The sequence below is a fragment of the Lissotriton vulgaris genome, chromosome 1_1, assembly GCF_964263255.1.
Source record: "Lissotriton vulgaris chromosome 1_1, aLisVul1.2, whole genome shotgun sequence".
NCBI lineage: Eukaryota > Metazoa > Chordata > Amphibia > Caudata > Salamandridae > Lissotriton > Lissotriton vulgaris.
The window spans coordinates 843,147,901-843,170,520 of NC_141685.1; the positions used below are offsets into that span (position 1 = coordinate 843,147,901).

Below are 22,620 nucleotides of genomic sequence, written 5' to 3' on the forward strand. Positions count from 1 at the left end.
TCAGGTGGCTTGGATGTCTACAGGCCCTGGATGAGTTGCTGTATAGAGCACAGGCACGGACGCTTCATTTGGAGAATTCTCCTCTAAATTGTTATGGTAAGTACTTAGGTACATCCCAGGTTGGATACTGTGGTACCCTTATAAGTCCCTAGTATATGGTAGTAGGGTACCCAGGGCATAGGTACTCCATAGGTCCCCCATAGGCTGAAGCATGTATTATGCCACCTATGGGAGACCATTCAAACTATCACTACAGGCTTGCCATTGCAGCCTATGTAAGCTGGTGTAAGCTGGTGCTTGTACCACTTACCAAAGATATAGGTTTCCCTATATCTAAGTTCACTGCACTTAAAACCTAGAAGTCACCCCTACAGCAGGCCTTTTTCTGAGGGAAGGCCCCTCGGTTCTAAGTGCATGAGCAGGACAACCCTACAGTCTACGGAGTCCATTCTCCCGGGTTGTAAGTGAAAATGCCATATGACATAAAGAGGGGCACCACATCATTACGTGATGAACATCTCGAAACTGGCTGTAATTAACCCTGTCGTATTTGGTATCAAAATGCTGAGGGAGGTATGATTCCAAGCACTGTAAAGGCCCTCCGTTTGGTCCTCAGTGCTCCCGGTAACAGTTTTATAGACCCGGACAGCACAACATGGCTGCTGCTGACCAGAAGCACGATTCTGCCCTCCTGCTGCTGAGCCAACTTCGAGCCGGGGAAGGCAGAACCATTAGCATCCTGTCACAGGGAGGTGTGACCACTTCCCAGACAGGGTTTAGTATATTAGGGCAGGGTGGGTGTGCTTGCCAGCACCACATAGTCTGTGTTCCGGGCACATTTGATGCCATTCATGCATAGCTCACTTCAAACCTGTTCAGGGAGCCGTTGCACCTCCTCCACACCACACTATTACTGTTCTTGAGTGGCCTGACCACATTAATTAGCAACTTAAAGGTTTCCCAGTAGGATTTTCCATCTATGCTCCTCTTAGGTGACCTGCAATTTACTAATAATCCTGTTATGCTCCTCTGGATATCTGAGCAATAATGTTAAGAATGTGATCTTAGCTCATCAACGACCCTGTTCAAGAGAATTGTGCTGTTGTGTTAGCATCTTAGTGAAGAATAACCCAGGTTCCAAAATCAAGAGCCCTTAATCCCAATGGATTTGCTATAAAGTTTGATATGGCAGACATTGACTAAGCAGTTAATTTCAGGTAACATTGAAAACCTGATGTGACTATCTTTTACTGGAATTTTCTGGAGCAATTCTTAGAGAATGTTAGGTGAATAGTTGTTGGCTCGCTATGTCTAATTTTCATTTAATGCAAAGCAAATTTTCATTGTTAAGTAACGAAACTGAAATTAAAATAAAATCGGTCACTTATTTTTGCCTGTTTGTTAGATGTGGTTGTAAACTTTTAAAACTTCATAACTTTGGGAATAATAACTGATAATGTTTTCACAGACAATGAAAAAGCTCTGATTGGCTTCCTGGCATTCCTGATAATTGTTACATCAATTGCTTTAATTATTGTTCTGTTCAAAATCTACAAACTGCAGAAAAGATCTTCCAGGTAAATTTTACATCATCAACAAAATATGTGCTATTAACAATGCAATTATTTTCCGAGACAGCCCAGGTGGTCAGAATGACCACTTCTATATAATTGTTCTGCTATCGTATTCATGGATAAAATATTGTTTGAATAGTTGGATTGTCACAAGATGTTTTTCTCATCCTGAACAAAATGCAAGAAAATGAATTCTTTCTTTTATTGTTAATTACATTTTACTAGAGTTGTTGGTAGTTTGCAATAATTTTCAACCAATAGAACTGATCTTGATGCAGTACTGACAACTGATAGAGACAAGTCGATGGTCTGTTTGTTTGCATAACAGCCCTTCCAAAATCACAATGTTCTGCTTCTTAAAACAGCCCTCCACATGCCTTTCTATGGTTTGGGATTTTACACTGGTGATTTATGTATTTATGTTACCAAAGCATGAATTGACTCACCCTGAACACCAGACAAAATGCTGTTTTCCAAATTTAGGGGCTTATTTATGAGAGCCCTGCGTCACTTTTGCATCACGTAAAGTGGTACATGCGTGTTGCAAGGCTCTCATTTTGAGATATGAAGCCACCTAAAGCCTCCCTGAATGGCTTTGAGTGGCCTAATAAATCATGAGTAAGGTGGCACAGTGAAATTCTCTGCATCGCCTTACTTCACGTTCGTGAGGCGTTCAATGGGTTCTGCGGCGGGTTTTCCCATGCAACACCCACGGAATTTGTTGAATACCCAGTTTTATAAAGTGACCTGGGGAAGTGCCAAAATCCGTTTGTCTCCCAAAGTGAGGCTTAACAAGGATAAATATCTTTCTTTCTCATTGTTTTTACCTCTTTCTATGTGTGCTGCATTCTGCAGCACACATAAAAAGAGGAAAACACCTCTATGGATTGTTTTTGTGTAGGAGGGTGCACCAAAAAATCCTACATGCAACAGAGGCACCCTTGCACTATGGTGCAAGGGTGCCTACGTTGGCACTAGGCAGGGAGAAAGGACAGGAATGCACCGTATTGCTTAAATACTGTGCATTCCTGCTTTTTCACTTTAGCGTAGGTGCCTTGCTACAGTGCCCTAAAACAAAATCCCATAAATGAGACCCATGGTTGTTATGAATTTACATTTGTAAACAGATTTGCTTACCTGTAAAATAACAACGTTGTGTTGCAATTGCATTACCTTCTCGTCCTTCCCTCACTTCCCTTCATTACACTTACGCGGCATCTCTGCCTCACCAGACACTCATATCACGTAATCTGAATCTGTAGCATATAACGCCCCCACCCCCTCCAACCTCCAGTTTTTCCTTTGTCTCACCTGATGAGATGGGTGTACCACGCGCAGGCCTTTTGCTGTGCTGTGGTCTTTCTTGGATTCGTCTGACAACTTATGAAGTGTTGCCTTAGTTCTTCACTTGTTTGGGAATGGCAGGGCTAGCCTGAGCAGCAGTGTGCCCTCCCCCTCTCCGCGTCTGGAGTGCGGTGTGCTCTTGGCGGCAGAGCAGGCGGGTTCTGGTTGGCTGTGTGTGACTGGGGCTGTCTTTCTGGGTTGGAGGCCGGAAAGGGAAGCAGCAGCTGTCAGGACTGCAGGGCCCCTTGCCTGACTGTTTCACACTTCTATACACAGTGAGGGCCTCGAAAAAGGCAGTTTTTTTTATCATTTCTCTGTTCTGTTTCTTGATAATTGGTTATTGTTTTTTAAGCTAATCCTGGCACCTTTTTATTGGAAGTATGGCGTCAGCTCCCAGTTTTTGGTCACATATTCTGGTTGGTCCTTTGAATTATGTGTGTCGCCGATATCTAGGTGTCTCCCTGGTGTAAGTCTTTCTGTATGTAAATTATGGCAGGGAAAAGTGCAGCCAAACGCAACCATGTGCTGGTTTCTTCTACTTCTGAAGATGATGAGCCCATTCCGGCAAGCCGGGGTACGTCCAAGGGTCCACTGGATTCTTCTGCCCTACTGTCGGCTTCTGAGGTGCAGGATATGATTGAGGCTGCAATGGCTCATGCTCTGGAATCCAGGGTTCCATCTAAGCACAGGATCACTTGATCTACGGTGTGGGTCCTTAGGATTCTCCCTCTAATGACTCCTCAGCTTCGGATAATAGTCGGCCTTCTACCTCTTCTGGGAAATTTGTTTATAGGAAAGAGGTTCCAGGTATTCTTTAACATATCAGGGAGAACTTCGGATTTTCATCTTTTTCTTCTCCCGAGGGGTCAGAGGACATTTTTCCCCAGCATGTGAAAACCCCTGTTTTTGCAGTGCCTTTTCATAGTCGTGAGAGGAAACAAGGAAAGGCTTGGGTCCTGTCACTGTCCGGCCTGGACCACTACTATGAAGTAAACAAAAACAGTGGCCGGGCAGATTGAGTTATTAAAACAGTACACCACCTAGTGAAATCAATTGCTAGGTTGGACAACCATTTGTGTTGAATTAATTCTTATTTTATAAAGTTTTGAAAAAGTTTTTTGGCATCAAAATACAACACAACATTTACAAAAATACATACATACATTCAATCTACTGAAAAAACATATCAGACAAGGAAATTGTGACAAAAAAATTGACATGGACAACTGTGCTATGCCTCAAATCGATCAATTGTTGAGGCACCAGTCCTGGATAAAACTGAACAAGTGGACTAGCAAATTGTTACATTGGCCTACTTGTTAACACCAACACAAGATACACAATGAAGTTCGTCACAGAGTGCTTTGACTAGGAATAACACATAAACTGCTAAGTAATTTACAAGTGTATCAGTTAATTCCTATCAAGCCCCATCTATTTTGTATCTTGGAGGTAAGAACGTCGACGCGTTTCGAACCCAATATGATTCTGCGGGTTCTCCTCAGGACACGGACTGGGGGGTCGCTGTCACTGTGAAATAATAATTAAAATGTGATGTCAGTGAGGAAACTACCTCTAGGGGCCTCTTCTCTCAGAGTCAAACACTCTTATAATAAATGTACCTTATTGATGAAGGGTTCAGATCACTCCCTGTGAACAGATAATGTGAAGATGTCTGTTAGATACGTTACTGCACTGTCCCAGATATGCTAAGCTTATAAACCTATAAGACCATGACATACCTCGAAAATGCGCATACAATGCGGAAGGCGGGTGCCGGTACACGTCAGTTATTCAATGTTCGAATCTTTGTGGCTACAGAAAACAGAGGGACCTTGCGTTATTGCCCATATGTTGTGCACCTAAAATTGCTTAGCCGTTCGGGAAGATATCAAGTCCTACCTTCATCTTAGGGCAGAGTTCGTTCTCACTGCACGCGTGTGGAGGCGGCGGCCGCCGCACGGGCTTGTCGGCTGTTGATACAAAGAACGAGCGATTAGGAAGCCGTTAGTCTCCCCGCACTCTCTCGGTATACAATTTGTCCCTGACAGATGACTTACTTCTCAGCGGAGTTTGTGGACGCTTCGGTCCGGCACCCATCTACTTCTGAAAGACAGACTCGTAGCCCAGAGGGGCGTGTCTTCTTGTATTTAAACTGGCTAGGGTCCCGGTTCTGTTGGGAGACGTAGTTTGTTCGGCCGTATCTTTTTACTTGGGGTGTGACTGTGATTTAAAACATGGGACTCGTGTTTAGATAAACTGACGTCCCAATGTCTGTGGCGACATAGTTTGATGGAGCATCTTTTCCTGGGGTTATCTGAAAGTTCATGCAGTACGGTCACATGGGCAGCAGCAAGCGAAGACAAGTCCACGTTGCAGATGAACGAGGTTTTAGACAAATCGCTACAGATTGCTGAATTCATTTAGGTCATTGAGTCCCGACATAGCAGTGTCGAATTTTAAAATGAGGTAAGCTAAGTGTGTATCTTGTGTTGGTGTTAACAAGTAGGCCAATGTAACAATTTGCTAGTCCGCTTGTTCAGTTTTATCCAGGACTGGTGCCTCAACAATTGATCGATTTGAGGCATAGCACAGTTGTCCATGTCAATTTTTTGTCACAATTTCCTTGTCTGATATGTTTTTTCAGTAGATTAAATGTATGTATGTATTTTTGTAAATGTTGTGTTGTATTTTGATGCCAAAAAACTTTTTCAAAACTTTATAAAATAAGAATTAATTCAACACAAATGGTTGTCCAACCTAGCAATTGATTTCACTAGGTGGTGTACTGTTTTAATAACTCAATCTGCCCGGCCACTGTTTTTGTTTACTTTTCATAGTCGCATCACAGATTTGATGTACAAGAGAGTGGATGGGGCTCTGAAGAAGGATTTCTCTGCTGAGAATGTGAACTTGAAGGCAGGTATCTACTAAGCTTATTCTGCACACTCCTTGGTATCAGACTTTGAAAAACTGGTCACGACTATTCAGGAGGAGACTGACTGCTCTATCTTGCTGGTCCACATGGAGCAGCAGACCAAGTTATTGGCTGACATCACTTCAAATGTTCTTAAATCTTCTGCCATGGCTTCTGGTTCCATGATCCCAGCTCGCAGGAACCTGTAGACGAGAGACTGGAAGGCATATTTCTCAGAAAATTATTTTCTCCTTAAAATTCCGTTTTGTGTCAAAATGCTGTTTGGTGATCCGCTGGACAGCATGATCATGAAGGCTTTAAAAGATCGAAGCATGCTCTGCCCTACAAGAGGAAGAATTTGTCTTCCCACTCCCATCGTTCTGGAATCAAGGTTCAGTCATATTCCTTCAAGCGGAAGTCCTGACAACGATGGCACAACAGCTTTCAGGCCCTTGGGCGGGTGGCTGTTGTATTTTTGGGAGGCCTGGAGTCAGGATGTGAGGGATCTTAGGGCTTTGAGCATTGTCAGGAGCGGTTATCATATAGACTTTGTTGCTCTGCACCCTGCTGGGGCGCCATCCTTACTCCTATCTCCTGGGATCCAGTGAAGAGGAGGGCGCTTCTGTAATGGGTTCTATCTCTTCTGGAGAAGAAGGCGATCTTGCCGGTTCCCCTAAGGCAGAGGTCTGCAATCTGTGGGGCGCGACCCACAGGGGGGCCCTGGGGTCATGGAAAAGGGGTCGCACATTTCCAGGCCTCCCTTCTGCCTAGAATTCGAAATGTGCTTTTCCTTTTGGAAAAAGAGAACCATCTGGTGCTTCATTCTGATCGGTAAAATGCTTCTGCTGGAGTTAGTTGCTGAAGTTAATTGAGTCTCCTGTGCTGTGAAAAAAAGAGGCTGGGCAGACAAGTAAAGCAATCCTTCACACCAGGCTTGGCTGAATGAAATGGAAATGCAGCTATGAGTGAATCTGCAAACGTAAAAGGATGCTTGTGAGCGGTAATCACTCCAAGCATTGTGATTGCAAAGATTTGGGTTTTTTTCATTGGTAGTAGGAAGAGTTAATACCTAGGCTGTGAAGTCGTGCTTTTAATTGTAACTGTATTTACACAGCGCTTAGTACCCCTGAGGAGGGTTAAAAGGACAGGTATGCCAAAAAAACAAATTGCATTACTTATGTACTGGTATTACTAAAATCTACATTTTGGAAGCTCCATTTTATCCTAAAATATTATTCAAAAAATGACATGCGCGTTCACAGTGCTTTCTGTCTCAGGCTGTGACCTCGTAACACAAAGAAATTACAGAAATCACTATTCTCCACTGCACTAGCCAAATTTAAATCTGTGGCTCTCTGGTTACAGACACAGACCTCTGCAGTGCATTAACTAATAGAGGTTTCATAATGTACTATAGTGTGTTTCCCACTGATCTTTTTCAAATGTATTTTTCATTTAAGCTATCCATTTTTTTATAAGCAGCTTCCTAATTTTTAAAGTTCTAAAAAAATAAACAAAATATTTGGGGGCTTATTTATGAGATGTTTGTGCCTCTGTAGCATCACTTTATGAACCTACGGCTGCGCAAACGTCTCAATTATATCTATGTGGTGAGGCAAAGTCACCCAGCGTGGCTTTGTATGGCCTCATAGATATGGAGTAAGACAAAGCAGCGCAAGTTGCCGTGTTGCCTTACTCTGCGTCAGGTAGGCATTCCATGGGCATTGCAGTGGGCGTTCCCACACAACTCCAGTGGATTTTGACGATGCCCCAGATATACAACACCATGTAAACCTGGAGCAGTGCCAAAACCTTATGCCTCCACACAGCAGGCATAACGGGGAGAAATGTTTTAATTTCTCCCCATTAGTTGCACTTAACATGTGTGCTATATTTTGCAACAAACCTAGAAAGAGGAAAACCCCTCTCTGGATTGTTTTTGTGCAGGAAGGTGCCCCTTCCTGCACAAAAACAATCCTGCCTATGTCTGCACAGGACAACAATATTTGCGCCAACGCAGGGGGAAAGGGCAGGAATGGACCATATTTAATATTAAGGTGCATTCCTGCCCTTTCACATTGGCATAGGGCAGCGCAGAAAGACTTGCGGGGCTGCCCTATGCCAATTCTTCATAAATGAGGCCCATTGCTTTTAGCCACACCTTTGACCACGCCCCCACACTCACTGACGTTTGCTATGCTAAACACTGTTCAATATTATTTTCCACTGTAAAAATGATTTGTTGTGAGAATTGGAGGCGTTTATGGTTGTAGATAGTTATCAATAATGAGGAGCATCCAGTTCTAGAAATCTTTGTCAGGAGGGGGTCCTTATGCCGAAAAGATTTTGACAGGGGGGTCTCAGCATCAAAAAGTTTGAAGACCTCTGCCCTAAGGGAACAGGGAATGGGTTGCTATTCCATTCTGTTTCTCATTCAAAAGGTATCATGGAGGTTCATGTCGGTTCTGGACCTCAAAAGGGTGATTGAATGGATCAGGACCATTAATTTCAAGATGGTGCTTTTACAGTCTATAAATCCGTTGGGGGGGTCCAGGATTTCATGACTTTTGTAGACCTTCAAGACACTTATCTGCAGGTTCCTTTGGCACAAGAGCATCAGAAGTTTCTACGTTTTGCTGTAGGAGACTGCCACTTCCAGTTTGTAGTGATGCCATGTGGGTTGAAGTCCACTCCATTGGTCTTCACCAAGCTTTTGGCTCAGTTGGTGGCTTTGGTTCACAGTCAAGGGATTTTTCTCCATCCCTACTTGGACGACTGGTTGGTTCATGCTCCCTTGTTTCCTTTTGGCTCTCTGTCGCACTGGGGTGGTTCTGGGCTTTTTGCGGGTAGACTTTTTTTTTTCAATATGGGAAAATCCTGCCTTGTTCCAGCCCAGGATCATCTCTTTATTGGGGCAAGATTTCGTACCGATTTGGGGGTGGTCACATTACCAGAGGTTCGAGTGTCCAAAATCCATTCTAACATTCTGATTTTATCCAACCAGGTCCCGGTGACGGCTCATAGGCTCCAGGTCCAAGGCGATCTGGCAGCCACTGTTTTTCTGGTTCCGTGGGCCCGGTTCTATTCACATATACTGATGGCTCACGTTCTGGCGCATTGGTCTCCCCATTGTCTCCCCCTCTCTGCTCCGAATCTGGTGTCTCCTCAGATCAAGTAGGGTCTGGGTTTGGTGGTTGGTTCGGGGTCACCTGCTGCGTGGGGTTTCTCTCTCTACTCCGGGTCCTTTGGTGGTCACCACAGATGCCAGCCTCTCGGGATGGGGTGCCTGGATGGGGGATCATCAGACAAGGGGCTTCTGCTCCCTCTTGCTGAGCAGGAGGTCTTCAAATTGGAGGGAGTTGGAGGCTGTTCGTTTGGCTCTGAGAGCCTTCTCGGAGTTACTGAGGAGATCGGTTGCTCTGACGGACAGCGTCACAGCCATGGCTTATGAGAACAGGCAAGGGGGGACCAGATCCTCCTCTTTGGCAGCGGAGAAGTTGTTCAGTTGGGTGGAATCCCTTGTGTTGGCAATCTCAACAATTCATATTCAGGGGGTATTCAATTCTCTGGCAGATGCTCTCAGCAGGGCCATTCCGTCCTCAGGGGATTTTTGCCTCCATCAGGAGTTGTTTGTGGAGTTGACAGTGTGCTGGGGTGTTCCCGTGGTGGACCTTTTTGCAAGTGTAGGCAATAACAAGGTGACCAGATTTTACTCCTGCAGTCGAGAGAGATCAGCTTGGGTTGTAGACTCTCTCTCCTGCCCCTGACCTCTCGGTCTTCTGTATGACTTTCCTCCCTTTCCCCTACTTCTCCGGGTCCTTCGGCGGGTCCGGTCCTTGGAGGTGTCTGTGATTCCAGGGGCTACGGCTTGGCCTCAGGCCTCTTGGTTTCCTCTGCTGGTGGACATGAGGTCAGAGTTGGAGTGGTTGATTCCCCTGACTCTGTTGCCTCTGTTGTTTCTGGTGTTGCAGCAGGATGTTCCATCCTGGATACACTTGGTGGCCTGGAGGTTGAATGCTTAGGCCTCCTGCATAAGGGGATTCCAGGTGGTTTGACATCGACTTTGCAGGCTGCTATATGCTCTTCTACCAACAAGTCTTACTTGAGACACTGCGTTCTATCAGTAGATGGTGGCGTGTTAAGGGGTTTGATCCGGCTTCCTCTACTTTATTTGAGGTAATGTTGTTTCTCCAGGATTGGGCTGCATTAGGTTTGAAGGTTTCCTACCTTCTTCTTCAGTGGGCCGCGATCAAGGCTTTCCGGAGTTCTTAGGATAATCTCTTGGATCCTTATGGTTTGGTTGGGCACCTTTTCGAAGGGTTGGGTTAATGTTCTCCTGGCCCCTCAGCAGCACTTTCCCTCTTGGGATCTGTCTCTGGTTTTGGAGGCTTTGATGTCGGCTCCTTTTGAGTCTCTCATTTCTGCGGATTTTAGTTTCTTGTTGTTTAAAACCCTTTTGGTGGCGATTTCCTCTGCTCACTGCCTGAGTGAACGAGGTTCTCTGTCTTCCAAACATTCATTCTGTAGGGTTTTTGATGACAGAATCATTTTACAACCAATCCTTTCCTTTCATCCTAAGGTGGATTCTCAGGACAAAGAATTGATCTTCCCTTCCTTTTTTGATTCCCCTTCCTCAGAATCTGAGGTGCGGCTGCACTTGTTGGATGTCTGGAGCGCTCTCCTGATCTATTTGGAACATGAAGCTCCTTTTCGTCTTTCTGAATCCCTTTTTGTGAATTTTAGGTCTGTGAATCAATGTTTGTGGCCTTCCACTTCTTATTCAAGTCGATGGGTTCGGACTCTGATTTTTCTGGCTTACAAGTCTACTGGGCACCTTTCTCCCTTGGGGGTGCAGGGTCATTCCACTCGGTCCATAGCGGCACCTTGTGCTGAGATCCAGGGGATTTCAATTCATGAGATTTTCCGGGCTGCCACCTGGGCTTCCCTGTAGGACTTTGCCTCTCAATAATGGATTGTCCAGGAGGTTGACCATTCTGAAGTTTTTGGTTCCAAAGTTCTTTCCGCTATGGTTCCTGAATATCTATGTGTCCTTGTTGACTGTGTTTTTATAAATAAACCTGGTTTTTGTGCATATCCATTTTGGTTGTCCTGTTTGGCTTTGTACATCTCGTAGGTGTAATGAAGGGAAACAAGGGAGGGACGAGGAGGTAATGCATCAATTACTTCCCGGTAATTGCATTACTCAGAATCTTACTACCTTGCTTCTATTCAGTACATCGTTCCCTCCCTCCCTGGTTGTCCATGCCATCCTTTGAGGTATGGTTTCGGATTATGTGGCATTACAGGAGGTTGGAGGGGGTGGGAATGTTGTATGCTACAGATTCAGATCACACAGTATGAGTGTCTGGTGAGGCAGGGATGCCTCGTAGGTGTAATAAATGGAAACGAGGGAGTAGGACTCAGAGTTATGCAATTACCGGGAAGTAATTGATGCATATGTGCATAAACCTTCTCTCAGGTTGAGGTTGTGGGCATTCCAGTGTGTAGACATCTGCAAATGTTAGAGAATACCCACAGGCTTACATATAATTGGGTAATCTCAATTTTTTCCCCAAGACTTTTAACACCCTGAAAATGTTCAAAAGTTGTTAGGCATTACAACTTTGTCTTCGGGAATGCTCACCTATTAAATTTCCAAATGTACATGTTTAACCATGTGAGTTCCTCTAAGAATTATTAGACCATTGGAATGTTGGGAGCTCCATTGCAGACAATGGAGGGCTCCCTGCTTCTACGGGCCGGTAAAGGCCCGCAGAACAACATTCCAATGTTCTACAAAGGCTTCTCGAAGCTCGAGGGGATTTATATCCCCTCGAGCTTCGAGAACCCTTTGTTTAATTTGTTAGACCATTCTACCCTCTAGTGGCAGAATGTTCTAATAGCCTTATAGTAGCCCTTCGTAGCAGGGCTATACCGGCTATTAAAGGCCCGCTGAATCGTTAAAGGCCCGAGCCGAAGGCTATAGTAACTAACGCAAGTTCCAGAAATGTTGACTTTGCCACAGCTTGCTCTACCCAAATGGCAACCAGTTTTATGGACATATGGGGGGGTTCAATGCTAGAAGTACATATTTGTCATTTGCTACTATTTTTTAGTGGGAAATTCTTGCATCATTTTTTGATTCAAGGACATTTTTCCTGCTAAAAATAGAGTGTAAAATAAGTGCTACAAACAACAGCGCCTCCTATTCTGGTTATTTGGATTGTTCCAGCGTTCCTGCACTATAATTTTGCCGTGAACGGCAGCACAATTATGTGGCATGGCATAATGGTGTAATCTCACACTACAGGTGTAATTCAAAATTCCCATAATCATGCAATTCATGCCGATGTAGTTTAAATTTCGTCATATGTAGGAATAATGAGAATTTTCAAATTGTTTATTAAAACCCATCTTCAAATTTAACTAATTAATGCCTTCACTGTGTAAAACCGGATTAACATTTTAATGCTGGATTAAACCTTTAGTTTTTTGCGGGCAGAGGGACAATAACATAAGGTCCATGAATACAAAGTATAGAGTTGGTAATAACCCAGGGTCCACACCATTTCTGTGGCTAAAATATTCCTTAGTTGATTTAACATTAACAAGGCTACTGAAACCATACAAGTCACATAACTCTGCTGGACTCAGCAACTTTATATCTACATCTTTAACTCTCACAGTTAGCAAATCCTTACACAATATTTTTATATCATTTACACTTTGAGGCAATCAAAGTTATGTAGGGTTGAGACCGAAAAACAAGAGAAACTCTAGCACATTGAAACACTTAGGGGCCGATTCTGATGTCGCTTGGTAAGCCCTATAACCGACTCTGTCCCAAAGAGCTTTCCGAACGACTAGTGCTCTGGGGCTCCGAGTGACAGAGTACGATGCGCTGCAGCGCTGATGGACTCCGGTCGCTCGGGGCCCCATTGAAGTCAATGGAAACCTGCTATACATCACATACTTAGGCTTCCATCGTGAAAAACGTATGATTTGGAAAAGGGCGCCCCCTGTTGCGTGTTCGCGTAGGTGCTCCCTGCAATGTATATGTAGGTGAGGGGGACCCCAGGGACCCCACGCTGTTTGAGTCTAGGACCATGTGTGAAGGGGTTCTGGCGCGGACCCCTGAAGTACGCTACCCGGAGCTTTTTCAAGCCGGAGGCTAAGACTCGCACTGGCAGCGCACAACGCGCATCGTACTTGGCCAGCCGGATATCGAACGCATTGCGCCGTATGCGTCAGACATCTTTGAGTTGCTCAGGAAGCATCGCTGATGGGTACGAGGCGGTCGGAGCGTGAGGCATTTATCGCATCGTACTTGCTCGCTCATACAGCTATACGAGTCGCATGGAAATCACACGTACAACCCAGGCTCTCTATGGTGGATGCCGCTAGGAGCCCTTTCCAGCGAGATCGGAATCGGCCCCTTAATCACTAATCTATTACTAAATATCAACTAGTAACTAAAAATCTTTTCATTTTTATCTTAATATTTTAGTTTTGTGTCCATTTTGCACTGTGTTGTCCAAACTTAGGGGTCGATTATGATGGCGGACGGATCTACGTCCGTTCGCTACCCCCGAGGTGGAGGGACCGTCCGCAGGGGCAGCGGTGTTCCCTCCGATGGTATTAGGATGTGACCGCCACCCTGACAGTCACGTCCCGTATATTTAACATTGCGGCGGGTGCTGCTTTAAGCCGCACCCACCGCAAAGTTAAAAATGCTTGCTGTGCATTTGCATGCAGAAAGCGGCAGGCACCGTGCGGTGCCTGCCGCATTGTGCATGCAAATGCAGGGGGGGTACCATAGGTACCCCCCATGTGCACCCCCCTTCCCCCCTTCGCCCTGGGGGCCCAATAAGGGGCCCCCAAAGCTAAGACTGTATGCATTGCCGCCGTGGAAAGGCATTGGACCGCCAGCATCTTCATATGGTTGGCAGTGTCTCGCAGACACCGCTACCATATGTGAGCACTTTTTCCGCCGGTCGCGAAAGCGACCATCGGAAAAGCGGCGGACAGTCTTGCCATCCGCTGAGGACCCCCCCCAGCCATCCTAATGTGGCGGGGGTAATTTCAGGGAGAATGGCGGACGGATTGCCCCCGCCAGCCCGGAGGAGGCAATCTGTCCGCCATCATAATCGACCCCAAAATGATTATATTGTTTCAATGGATTGCGATGAATCCAACATGATAATGACAGACAAGCTGCTCCTATCAGGTTTGGGTTTGTGTGAACCTCCCACAAGTCCAATCAGGTTTGGTTACTTTGTTGATCTTAGGTTGGAAGTATTGATTAATCTCATAGCCTTGAGCCTTTACTAACTCAGGAAGATAATAACTGCCTTTACAGTTATCCATAAAAATATCTCATATAAGACATTCCCCATAAAAAGAAAAGGACTGTCGAGCTTTTCAGAACTGTAATAATCAATTTCTGTCATTATGATTATCGTCATCATTATTATTTTTACTACTACTATTACTACTACTACTAATAAAAATAATATCATCCATAGTTATATAGCCCATTTTATCACAGTGTTACCATTTTGCAGGAAAACAGTGGTGTCACTATGTGTACCAATCTTGCAGAATTTGATTACATTTATCATTGAACATTACTTTGATTTCTGAGAAGGTTCCTATTTGGTTTATGGTGAATTAGCTAACATTATTTTAAAGAAATACATACAAACACCACTGATGACACATGATATAATAAAGAACCTTCTTTGGTTTGAACTGTGGCCTGAGTTTTGTGATCTTTAGGAGTAGAGAAAAAGGGAGAGCAAAAAGTGTAATTTTAACACAATGACTAAAATCATAATGGTAATCCGTCCACCACATAACTGAATGAAGACTCATATGGGACTCAGATGCAAATGTAATTACCATTACACGAAGAATATAAAACTCACCAGTAAAAAAATGGTTGTGTTTAATTTTATATTGTCGGGTTCTATTTTTGTATAGAGATAGATTTACTCACTGACCGGATCATATGTATATCTGTATATATGCAGATTTTTTCATTTCTAAGATGTCTTAACTATAATGGCCTGTAGTGCACTCCATAAAAAAGTGGTATTTGACAAGTTGGGGGCAACATGAGTGGCTATATAGGAGAGTCTTTGCATATCTTTTTTACTTTGAAGTAATTGGCACATGCAAGTACCCTGTACTCCTTGTGCTGACATATATCATACAATAGTTCTTGGAATTATGAGATAGCTTTAAGCCCTTTCGAAAGTGGTTGAAAAAGTGCACTTGGATTTATAATCTCTTATAGGTTTAGTTTATGTTTCAATTTTCAGAGTATATTTTCCTATCATTTTTGGAAAATGTCTCAATTACTGATGACTTGCCATGCTTAGCTCTCACAGTAATACCAAATGAGCACAAATTCTGTATTGTAACCCACGTAGACTAACCGTATGTATTTAACAACACTCAATGATGGTTATCGTTAAATTCGCAATGGGAATGTCTTAAGTAGGGAATATTTCAGGATTGCTTCATAGAAAGGTTTAATTTCTTCTGGTGCTGCAGATGGTGGGCACTGGCTTTCAATGTTGGTGACCTGCACATCTTTTTTATCATAAGAAAAGGCCAGAACATAAGCAAAAAGTAAAAAAAAAGGGACAAAGAAGAAGGAAATAAAAGCCAGGAAACAGTGACAAAGCGAGAAAGCAGGGGTGAAAATTAATCTCTACTAGACAGGAAGTGTAAGGTGGAGAAAAAGTAGGTATAAGGTGGAATCAAGATAATGCTGCCCTGGTATTCTGCAAGTGCAGCATTTTACAGCAGTGTGATCAACGTTAGTATTAAGTGATTAGGCACTGTCTGACTTACTCCTGAAATTTAGCGGTAAACCAGGAGTAATACAAGAATAAATCACACCTACTCAAAGCAAAATCTCCTTGAATTCGGCCCTACCGATTTAATGGAAAAAAATGATCCTACATTGAAGAACTACTGCAGAGGCATTATATCGCCACTGCGTTACTTTTAGTATACCTCATTTAAAAATAGCACTAGAAATAGTGAACAGAAAATTGTGCTGGTATCATTAATGCCAGAGCCTAATGAGTGTGTTTTTCTCTTGTAGTGATTCAGATGAATTACGCGAACTTGTTCCTAGAGGTAAGTACTCTCTCTCTGTACCCTTCTAAACGTAAAGGTCATGCGAAATTGGCTAATTTATGCTCTATTTTAGCAAAGTTATGGAAAATACGTGAAATGTGGTTTGCAGCTATCTGAAGTGAAAATTTCACTAAAGGGCATATCTCACATAAAACTTCACTTGATATATTGACAAGGCCGTAGTGAATATTTATTGAGAGGAATGTTTTCTGAACAAATCAATTTCCCATGGACAAAAATTATTCAACATTAAATAACCTGAAAGTTCTAGAAAGTTCTCAAATGTTGCATGATACAAAATTTGCTAATTTTGCAAATTCCACTAGTGTAATTAAGATGTTTCATGGGCCTTTTATTTTGACTATTCAAGCCATTCTTAGTTCTTCATAGTCAGCTAATTCCTAGGAAACCAGCCTATGGGTGTAGTCGTACATATGCATTCCTCTTCTAATAGGCATTGTATCTCAGCGGTGCAATTCCATAAATTACAGTGTCACCACAACTTGTCAGGACAGACATCCTCCTTTAGAAGAAATATTCCAGAAGGAAGGCAATCTTCTTTGTTGCTGCTGCATGCAACTCCATGCCCTTCTGCACATTTTCGAGGAGACATGAGTAATGAAGCACTTGAACACTGTGTTGAATGTTCATTAAAAGAGATGTTTTCTTTTTTTAGCATCCTTAAGTTCCGTAGGCAAATTTAAAAGTAATAAAACAAGTCACACTGGCCCACATGCATCAATGTCGTCTTTTGCGATTTCTAAATTGCGATAAATAGCGATTCACAATTTAGAAATCGCAAAAGGCTATGCATGATTATTTTTTTAATTTTTATGCAATTTGGTAGAAATCACTATTTTCACCGAATCGCATAAAAAAGGCGATTTTCAAATTGCGAATTCTCAATTCCCATTCATTCCTATGGGCCAAAATCGCAAATCCTGATTGCATTTCAAGGGTGGTGAGGGGGGTTCAAATTAACCCATGAAATGTTGTTTTCGCATCATGTTGCACACACACATGTCCTAAGGACATGTGTGTCCGTAACATGAATGTTAAAAAAATGCATTTTCAGCGTTATTTTCACTTTTTGCAAATTTACCGAGTAGTTCAACTACTCGGTAAATTTATCCCTCTAATTGCGAATTCGCAATTTAAAAAGTATTCATGCATTGCTTTTAAGAAATCGCAAATTTGCGATTTCTTAAAAGCAATTGCAATTTTAGAAATCGCAAAAATGTTGCGATTTCTAAAATTGCTTGATGCATCTCAAAAAGCATTTTTGGAATCGCAAACGGCCGATTTTAAGGAATCGCACCGTTTGCGACTCCAAAAATGCTTGATGCATGTGGGCCACTGTTTTGTCTTGAAGCATGCTTACTTATAGTTGATTTATTTGTCACACTGTTCATCCTGGTTCTTATAGATGCAATAGCTATTTTTAGGAATTAAATTCTGGAAACTTGTGGTTTGGACGTATACATTTTTTGATTTTGAGTTCCTAAAGAGCTTCAGAAATCAGCAAAAAGTAATGAACTGCATTTAAAATAGTGACACTTTTCATGAATTTCACATCATAAAGTCATACAGTGGCACAACAACTGCTTTTAAAAAGTACGGGAATTTTGAAATTTTGAATTAGCACAAACTAGTGATCAAAAACTAAATCGGGAAAAAGTTGAACACTAAAAATGTGTACATCTAGCAAATAAATTGAAAATAATAGACAAGACTATTACAATTAGTTCTCTGGCTGTAAAGTTTGATAAGATTATCTCCTTCAGCTCACCAATTTCCACAACCAACAATTCTCCTTGCTTTTACCATCCCTTCCAAATGAGTTCCATCTTTCTTATAATGAGCCTACTTTAGGAAACCTACTCAATATCATATTTAGGGCCTTTTATGAGTTGCCTAGTACCTCTTCTGTTAACTTCACCCTCGTATTTACTGATATTGGGATTGCCACTAACTTCAGGGCAGAGTTCCCAGGGATAACAAATGGTACCTCAGAAGCTTTCTACGAAAGGAGATTATATGGAGAACACAATTATCCAGATCCCAATTCCCTTCTTTCACGCCTGGTATTTTACCCAAATACTCCATCTGCTCTTTGCAAGTGAAATTACTGGGTGAAAGAACACACAGTGTTCTCACAGGATTCATACTTTTCAATGGGGATAGTAACTCTCATAATTACAGTTTTTTTTTATTCATTGTAAGGAAGTGTGGGTGTTTTGCCTACCTATTGTCTTGCTCAGAGTCTTTCCCTGGTATATAGACTCCATTTGGGGAATTAATTAATCAAGTTCCTACACTTACGTCAGTTCAACCACAGGTCTTAGTACTTAACTGTAGATTCTGACAAAGTACATTTTGGTGCTGTTATCAAGTAACCTTGACATAGTTCAGTGCATTAGTTTATACTATCACAAGCTAATAACCTTCTAAGATCCTTTCATAAATGGCATTTTTAGCAATTCTCTTCAATCATATTGCAGCAATCCCCAAACAGGGGATATTGTTTCCTTCAGTGCAGGTGAGAGCGGTGAGACAGGGTGGGGGAGTCGACAGACAACGACGAGGGAAAATAAAATTTAAACAAAATAAAAACTACTTAACTTGTGCTTGCTGCATCGCCGACTATGCATTGTTATTTACCCATTTCGTCGTCTGTCGACTCCCCCAGACCCCACCCTACCACTTTTACCTGCACCGGCCACTCCTGGTGTAATGTAGAGAGAGTGGGCTACAGTAGAACAAATGTTCATGTTTATTTTGGAGTTTAGTGTTCATAGTAATCTTAATGCATTAATTGGCCACACCAAAAATTTAGTAGTTCCTATCAGTGATGAAACAAGTAGGACGGATAAGGAACTCATTTTGAGGTTCCTTTTAAATCTGATGGCATTCATAACAGCAGTCACCACCCAAATGGGATTATTAAGTTCATGACAACTCCACCTATGTGTTATGTTTCACACAGTGATTAAGGATCCTGCGAGTATCTGCAGTTTCTGAGCAAAATGCAGGGCAACAATAGTACTTAACTCAGGAATCTGAACCAGAATTCCTCATTTCACAGAAAATTTCTAATTTTAAGGGCGGCCTCGAGGCCATGTTAACTCGAACTCCCAGATTCACCCCTGGCATTCAACCTCATTGGGTTCCTAACTAGCACTAAGACCCCTATTAAAAGGTCCATGGGGGAAAAGAAGGAAAAATGTGCAGGTAAAAAAAGCCAGGAATAACATATAGGAAGCTGCATTGGATCACTGATCCCCTTTGTTATTCATCATTTCTTGGGGGTGATATTCCAGCATCCAAAAAGTAACAATACCAGAGGTATCAGTGCTTCCAGTTGCAGTTGCACCTATCCAAGAGTTACTTGTAATGATGCCCTTAGATTTTTTTAATTAAAACGTATACTTTTAAAATGATTGTCTACATTATACTTATTTAATATAAACAGACTGTGGGAATAAAGTGCACAGAACAGCCATATTGATCTCCCTTTTGGAAATGATGATAAATGATGTCAAAATGTCTACAAAATTAAAAATGAATAATGCAATACTATATATTTATTATAAACTAGAGTATATAAATCAGTGTTATATTAGAATCGGCCTCTCTGGCCCAAGCCTGTCTTGAGTTCGGATTGATAAATCACACATTTCAAAGTAAAACCGCAATTGTTAAATTATGCTGGAGACTGCATGCATCTGTAAGAGATTCTATCGATAACCTGTGGTGGCAGGAAATAGAAGAACAAAAACTGATCAATAAAAAATGATCCTGGGGATTGTATCTAATGCAGGTAATTGAGGAATTAGGCGAGCAAGAAGTTTGGGTGGCAAACATAGGAAAAGCAGCTTTTTATCAGGCAATTAAAGCCACAGCTAAAAATCTGTCGCACACAACCAACAAGAATATCTTCACACGAAGACACTACACCTGGACAGTGAAAAATTGATACAAAAAGCAGTAGCCTCAGGAACATCTCTCAGCTCATTTCTCACTGAACATAAAACAAACAGTTCATACAATTTCATTTTGGCATGTGGGAAACAAAAGATCTTGCTCCCAATTGGAAATATCAGTTTCAAAAACAAGAATGTCCGTTGTGCAAATTCAAAAAAGAGTCTTTAACACATATTCTGTGTGTGTGCCTAAAGTTTGGATTAGAAAGGAAAAAACTATTGAAAATAAATTTTACTACATTGAAAATCCATACCTGCAGGCAAGCCGTGACACATTGGTTGGGAGGTATCTCACTCTCACTTGTCTGCAGTCTGCAATCTAAAAGAAATAGATCGAATAAAAGAACAATAACACAAAAAGCACATATGTAGAGACCAGTTGCATTACAAACCGACCAAGAGCTTAGAAATCTCAAACTAAATGATTGAAGATTGCACTTTATTAAGAAGAAGTTTTGGGTTCAAGGACACTTTCAATATTAGTCACGAACAATGATCTTGACGGAAAAAATTTATCCTATATTATACATAAATCTTGAAAGTAAACAGAAGTTGTTTTATGTCTTGTTCTGATTGTAAAGAAACATCTCTTTCTAATGTTCTGCCGCATGAGAGATGTGTGCAGTATACTATGTATTTTAACGAGATGATATTATGAATTCTCTACTTATTTTTATATTTATTTTTACATTTTGTATGATAAGTGCACATACGTTATTTATGATTGGTTTTTAGTGCAATGGTTTTAAAAAGACTAAACAATGAATACATTTCAATTGAATTGCATATATTTTATAGTTAACTTCTTTTATAATTAAACTTCGTAAAAATAAATTAATTCAACAAAGCAGCTTTAAAAAAATTGACTAAACATTAAAAAAATGCTAGTGATATTGGGATTTTTTATTTTGTTTTAAAATTATTATTTATCAAGTAAATTAATATATTTATTTATTGAAAAACTATTTACTCAGAAGAATTAATGTGAGGTAACATTTTATTTTATTAGTTGTAGGTTAATACTTATTATTTTAAATTATGTTACATGTACATTCTACATTGACATTATAAATATATATATATCAGCACAAAGTCCCGTAGTAACTGCAGCCAGCAAGGAACACATGGGCACAGACCTCAGTTGGAGGTGTAAAATTCAGAGTTTATTCAATGCCAAAAATGGTCCACATATTGCGTTTCGGCCACCGACCTGCAGCCTTGATCACATAGTCAAGCTACATACTGATGACAGCTTAAATAGGCAGGTAAGTGAGTGACATTGCAATGTGCTGCAAAAAATATATTTACATAGTGCTAGTGCTTTACGGTAGTGCTCAGATAATGCAAAAGTGACAGAGCAAAATAATACTTTACTGTTTTTTGTGACACTTTTGAGGAAATAACTATGTAAAAAAACCTGGTTTACTGTAGTGCCAGGACTAGTAGTCAGAAACAAAGTACTTCAGTGCCCTTAGAAGTGGTAGAATTGTTTGGTTACACATCCGAGTATAGTGGAACCTGGAAAAATAAGAACAGACTCTCATAGAAAACAGGCTGCAGAGAAATCCGGTATATTAGTGTAAGATCAGATATTGTGTGTAGATTGAAACCCTGCATTCCTTGCTAGTGTGTACAATGTGCCGTTCAGTCACGGAATATGGGGCGGGTGCGCAACTTGTACAAATATCGGGCGAGTGCCAAAAATGTCCGCGTAATGCGTATGGAGCACAATCGGGGATACGCCCCGGAAGGGGGTAAAGGACGAAACTGAGTGGATGAGGAATTGAGATTAGAGGACAAAATTACTACGAAAGCAACAAATAGCAAATAGCTGCACATTCTCATCAGTATTGGATTCATACCCGGGAAGAGAAAGGAGGGGAAAATAAAATAAAACTAAAACCGAAAATAATGTCGAAAAGGGTATCAATCAATCAATCAATCAGAGTACTTGTAAAGCGCGCTACTTACCTGTGAGGGTCCCAAGGCGCTGAGGGGAGGGGGGTGCTGCTACTGCTCGAAGAGCAAGGTCTTGAGGAGTCTTCTGAAGGCGAGTAGGTCTTGGGTCTGCCGTATATGGGTAGGGAGGGTGTTCCAGGTCTTGGCGGCGAGGTAGAAGAAGGATCTGCCACCGGAGGTCGTTCGTTGGATGTGGGGGACAGCAGCGAGGGTGAGGCTGGCGGAGCGGAGCTGACGGGTGGGGGTGTAGAAGCTGACTCTGCTGTTCAGGTCGGCTGGTCCGGTGTTGTGGAGTGCTTTGTGTGCGTGGGTGAGGAGCTTGAAGGTGATCCTGTTGTCGACGGGGAGCCAGTGTAGGTCTCTCCGGTGGGGGATGATGTGGCTGCGGCGGGGAACGCCGACAATCAGTCGGGCGGAGGCGTTTTGGATGTGTTGTAGTCGTTGTAGGTGTTTGGCTGGGATTTCTGCGTAGAGTGCGTTGCCGTAGTCCAGTCTGCTGCTGACGATGGCCTGTGTCACTGTTCTTCTTGTTTCGGTCGGGATCCACTTGTAGATCCTGCGGAGCATGCAGAGGGTGCTGTAGCAGGAGGAGGAGATGGCATTGACCTGCTTAGACATGGAGAGTGTTGGTGCTGTTCCCAGTGCGGTCGGCCACCAGGAGTCGTCCCAGGCTGAGGGGGTGAGTCCGAGG

The 22,620-nt window shown here is 42.3% G+C and overlaps 1 protein-coding gene across 4 annotated transcripts in view; it reads left to right on the top strand.

The window, feature by feature from the left end:
* Positions 1-22,620, top strand: part of PTPRC (protein tyrosine phosphatase receptor type C) — a 644,370-nt gene that overhangs the window by 538,997 nt on the left and 82,753 nt on the right. For all 4 annotated transcript variants that reach the window (XM_086957682.1, XM_086957664.1, XM_086957674.1 and 1 more), the window contains 2 exons: positions 1,469-1,577; positions 15,953-15,987. In XM_086957682.1, coding sequence (XP_086813808.1) covers positions 1,469-1,577; positions 15,953-15,987 — 144 coding nt within the window. The remainder of the gene's footprint in view (positions 1-1,468; positions 1,578-15,952; positions 15,988-22,620) is intronic.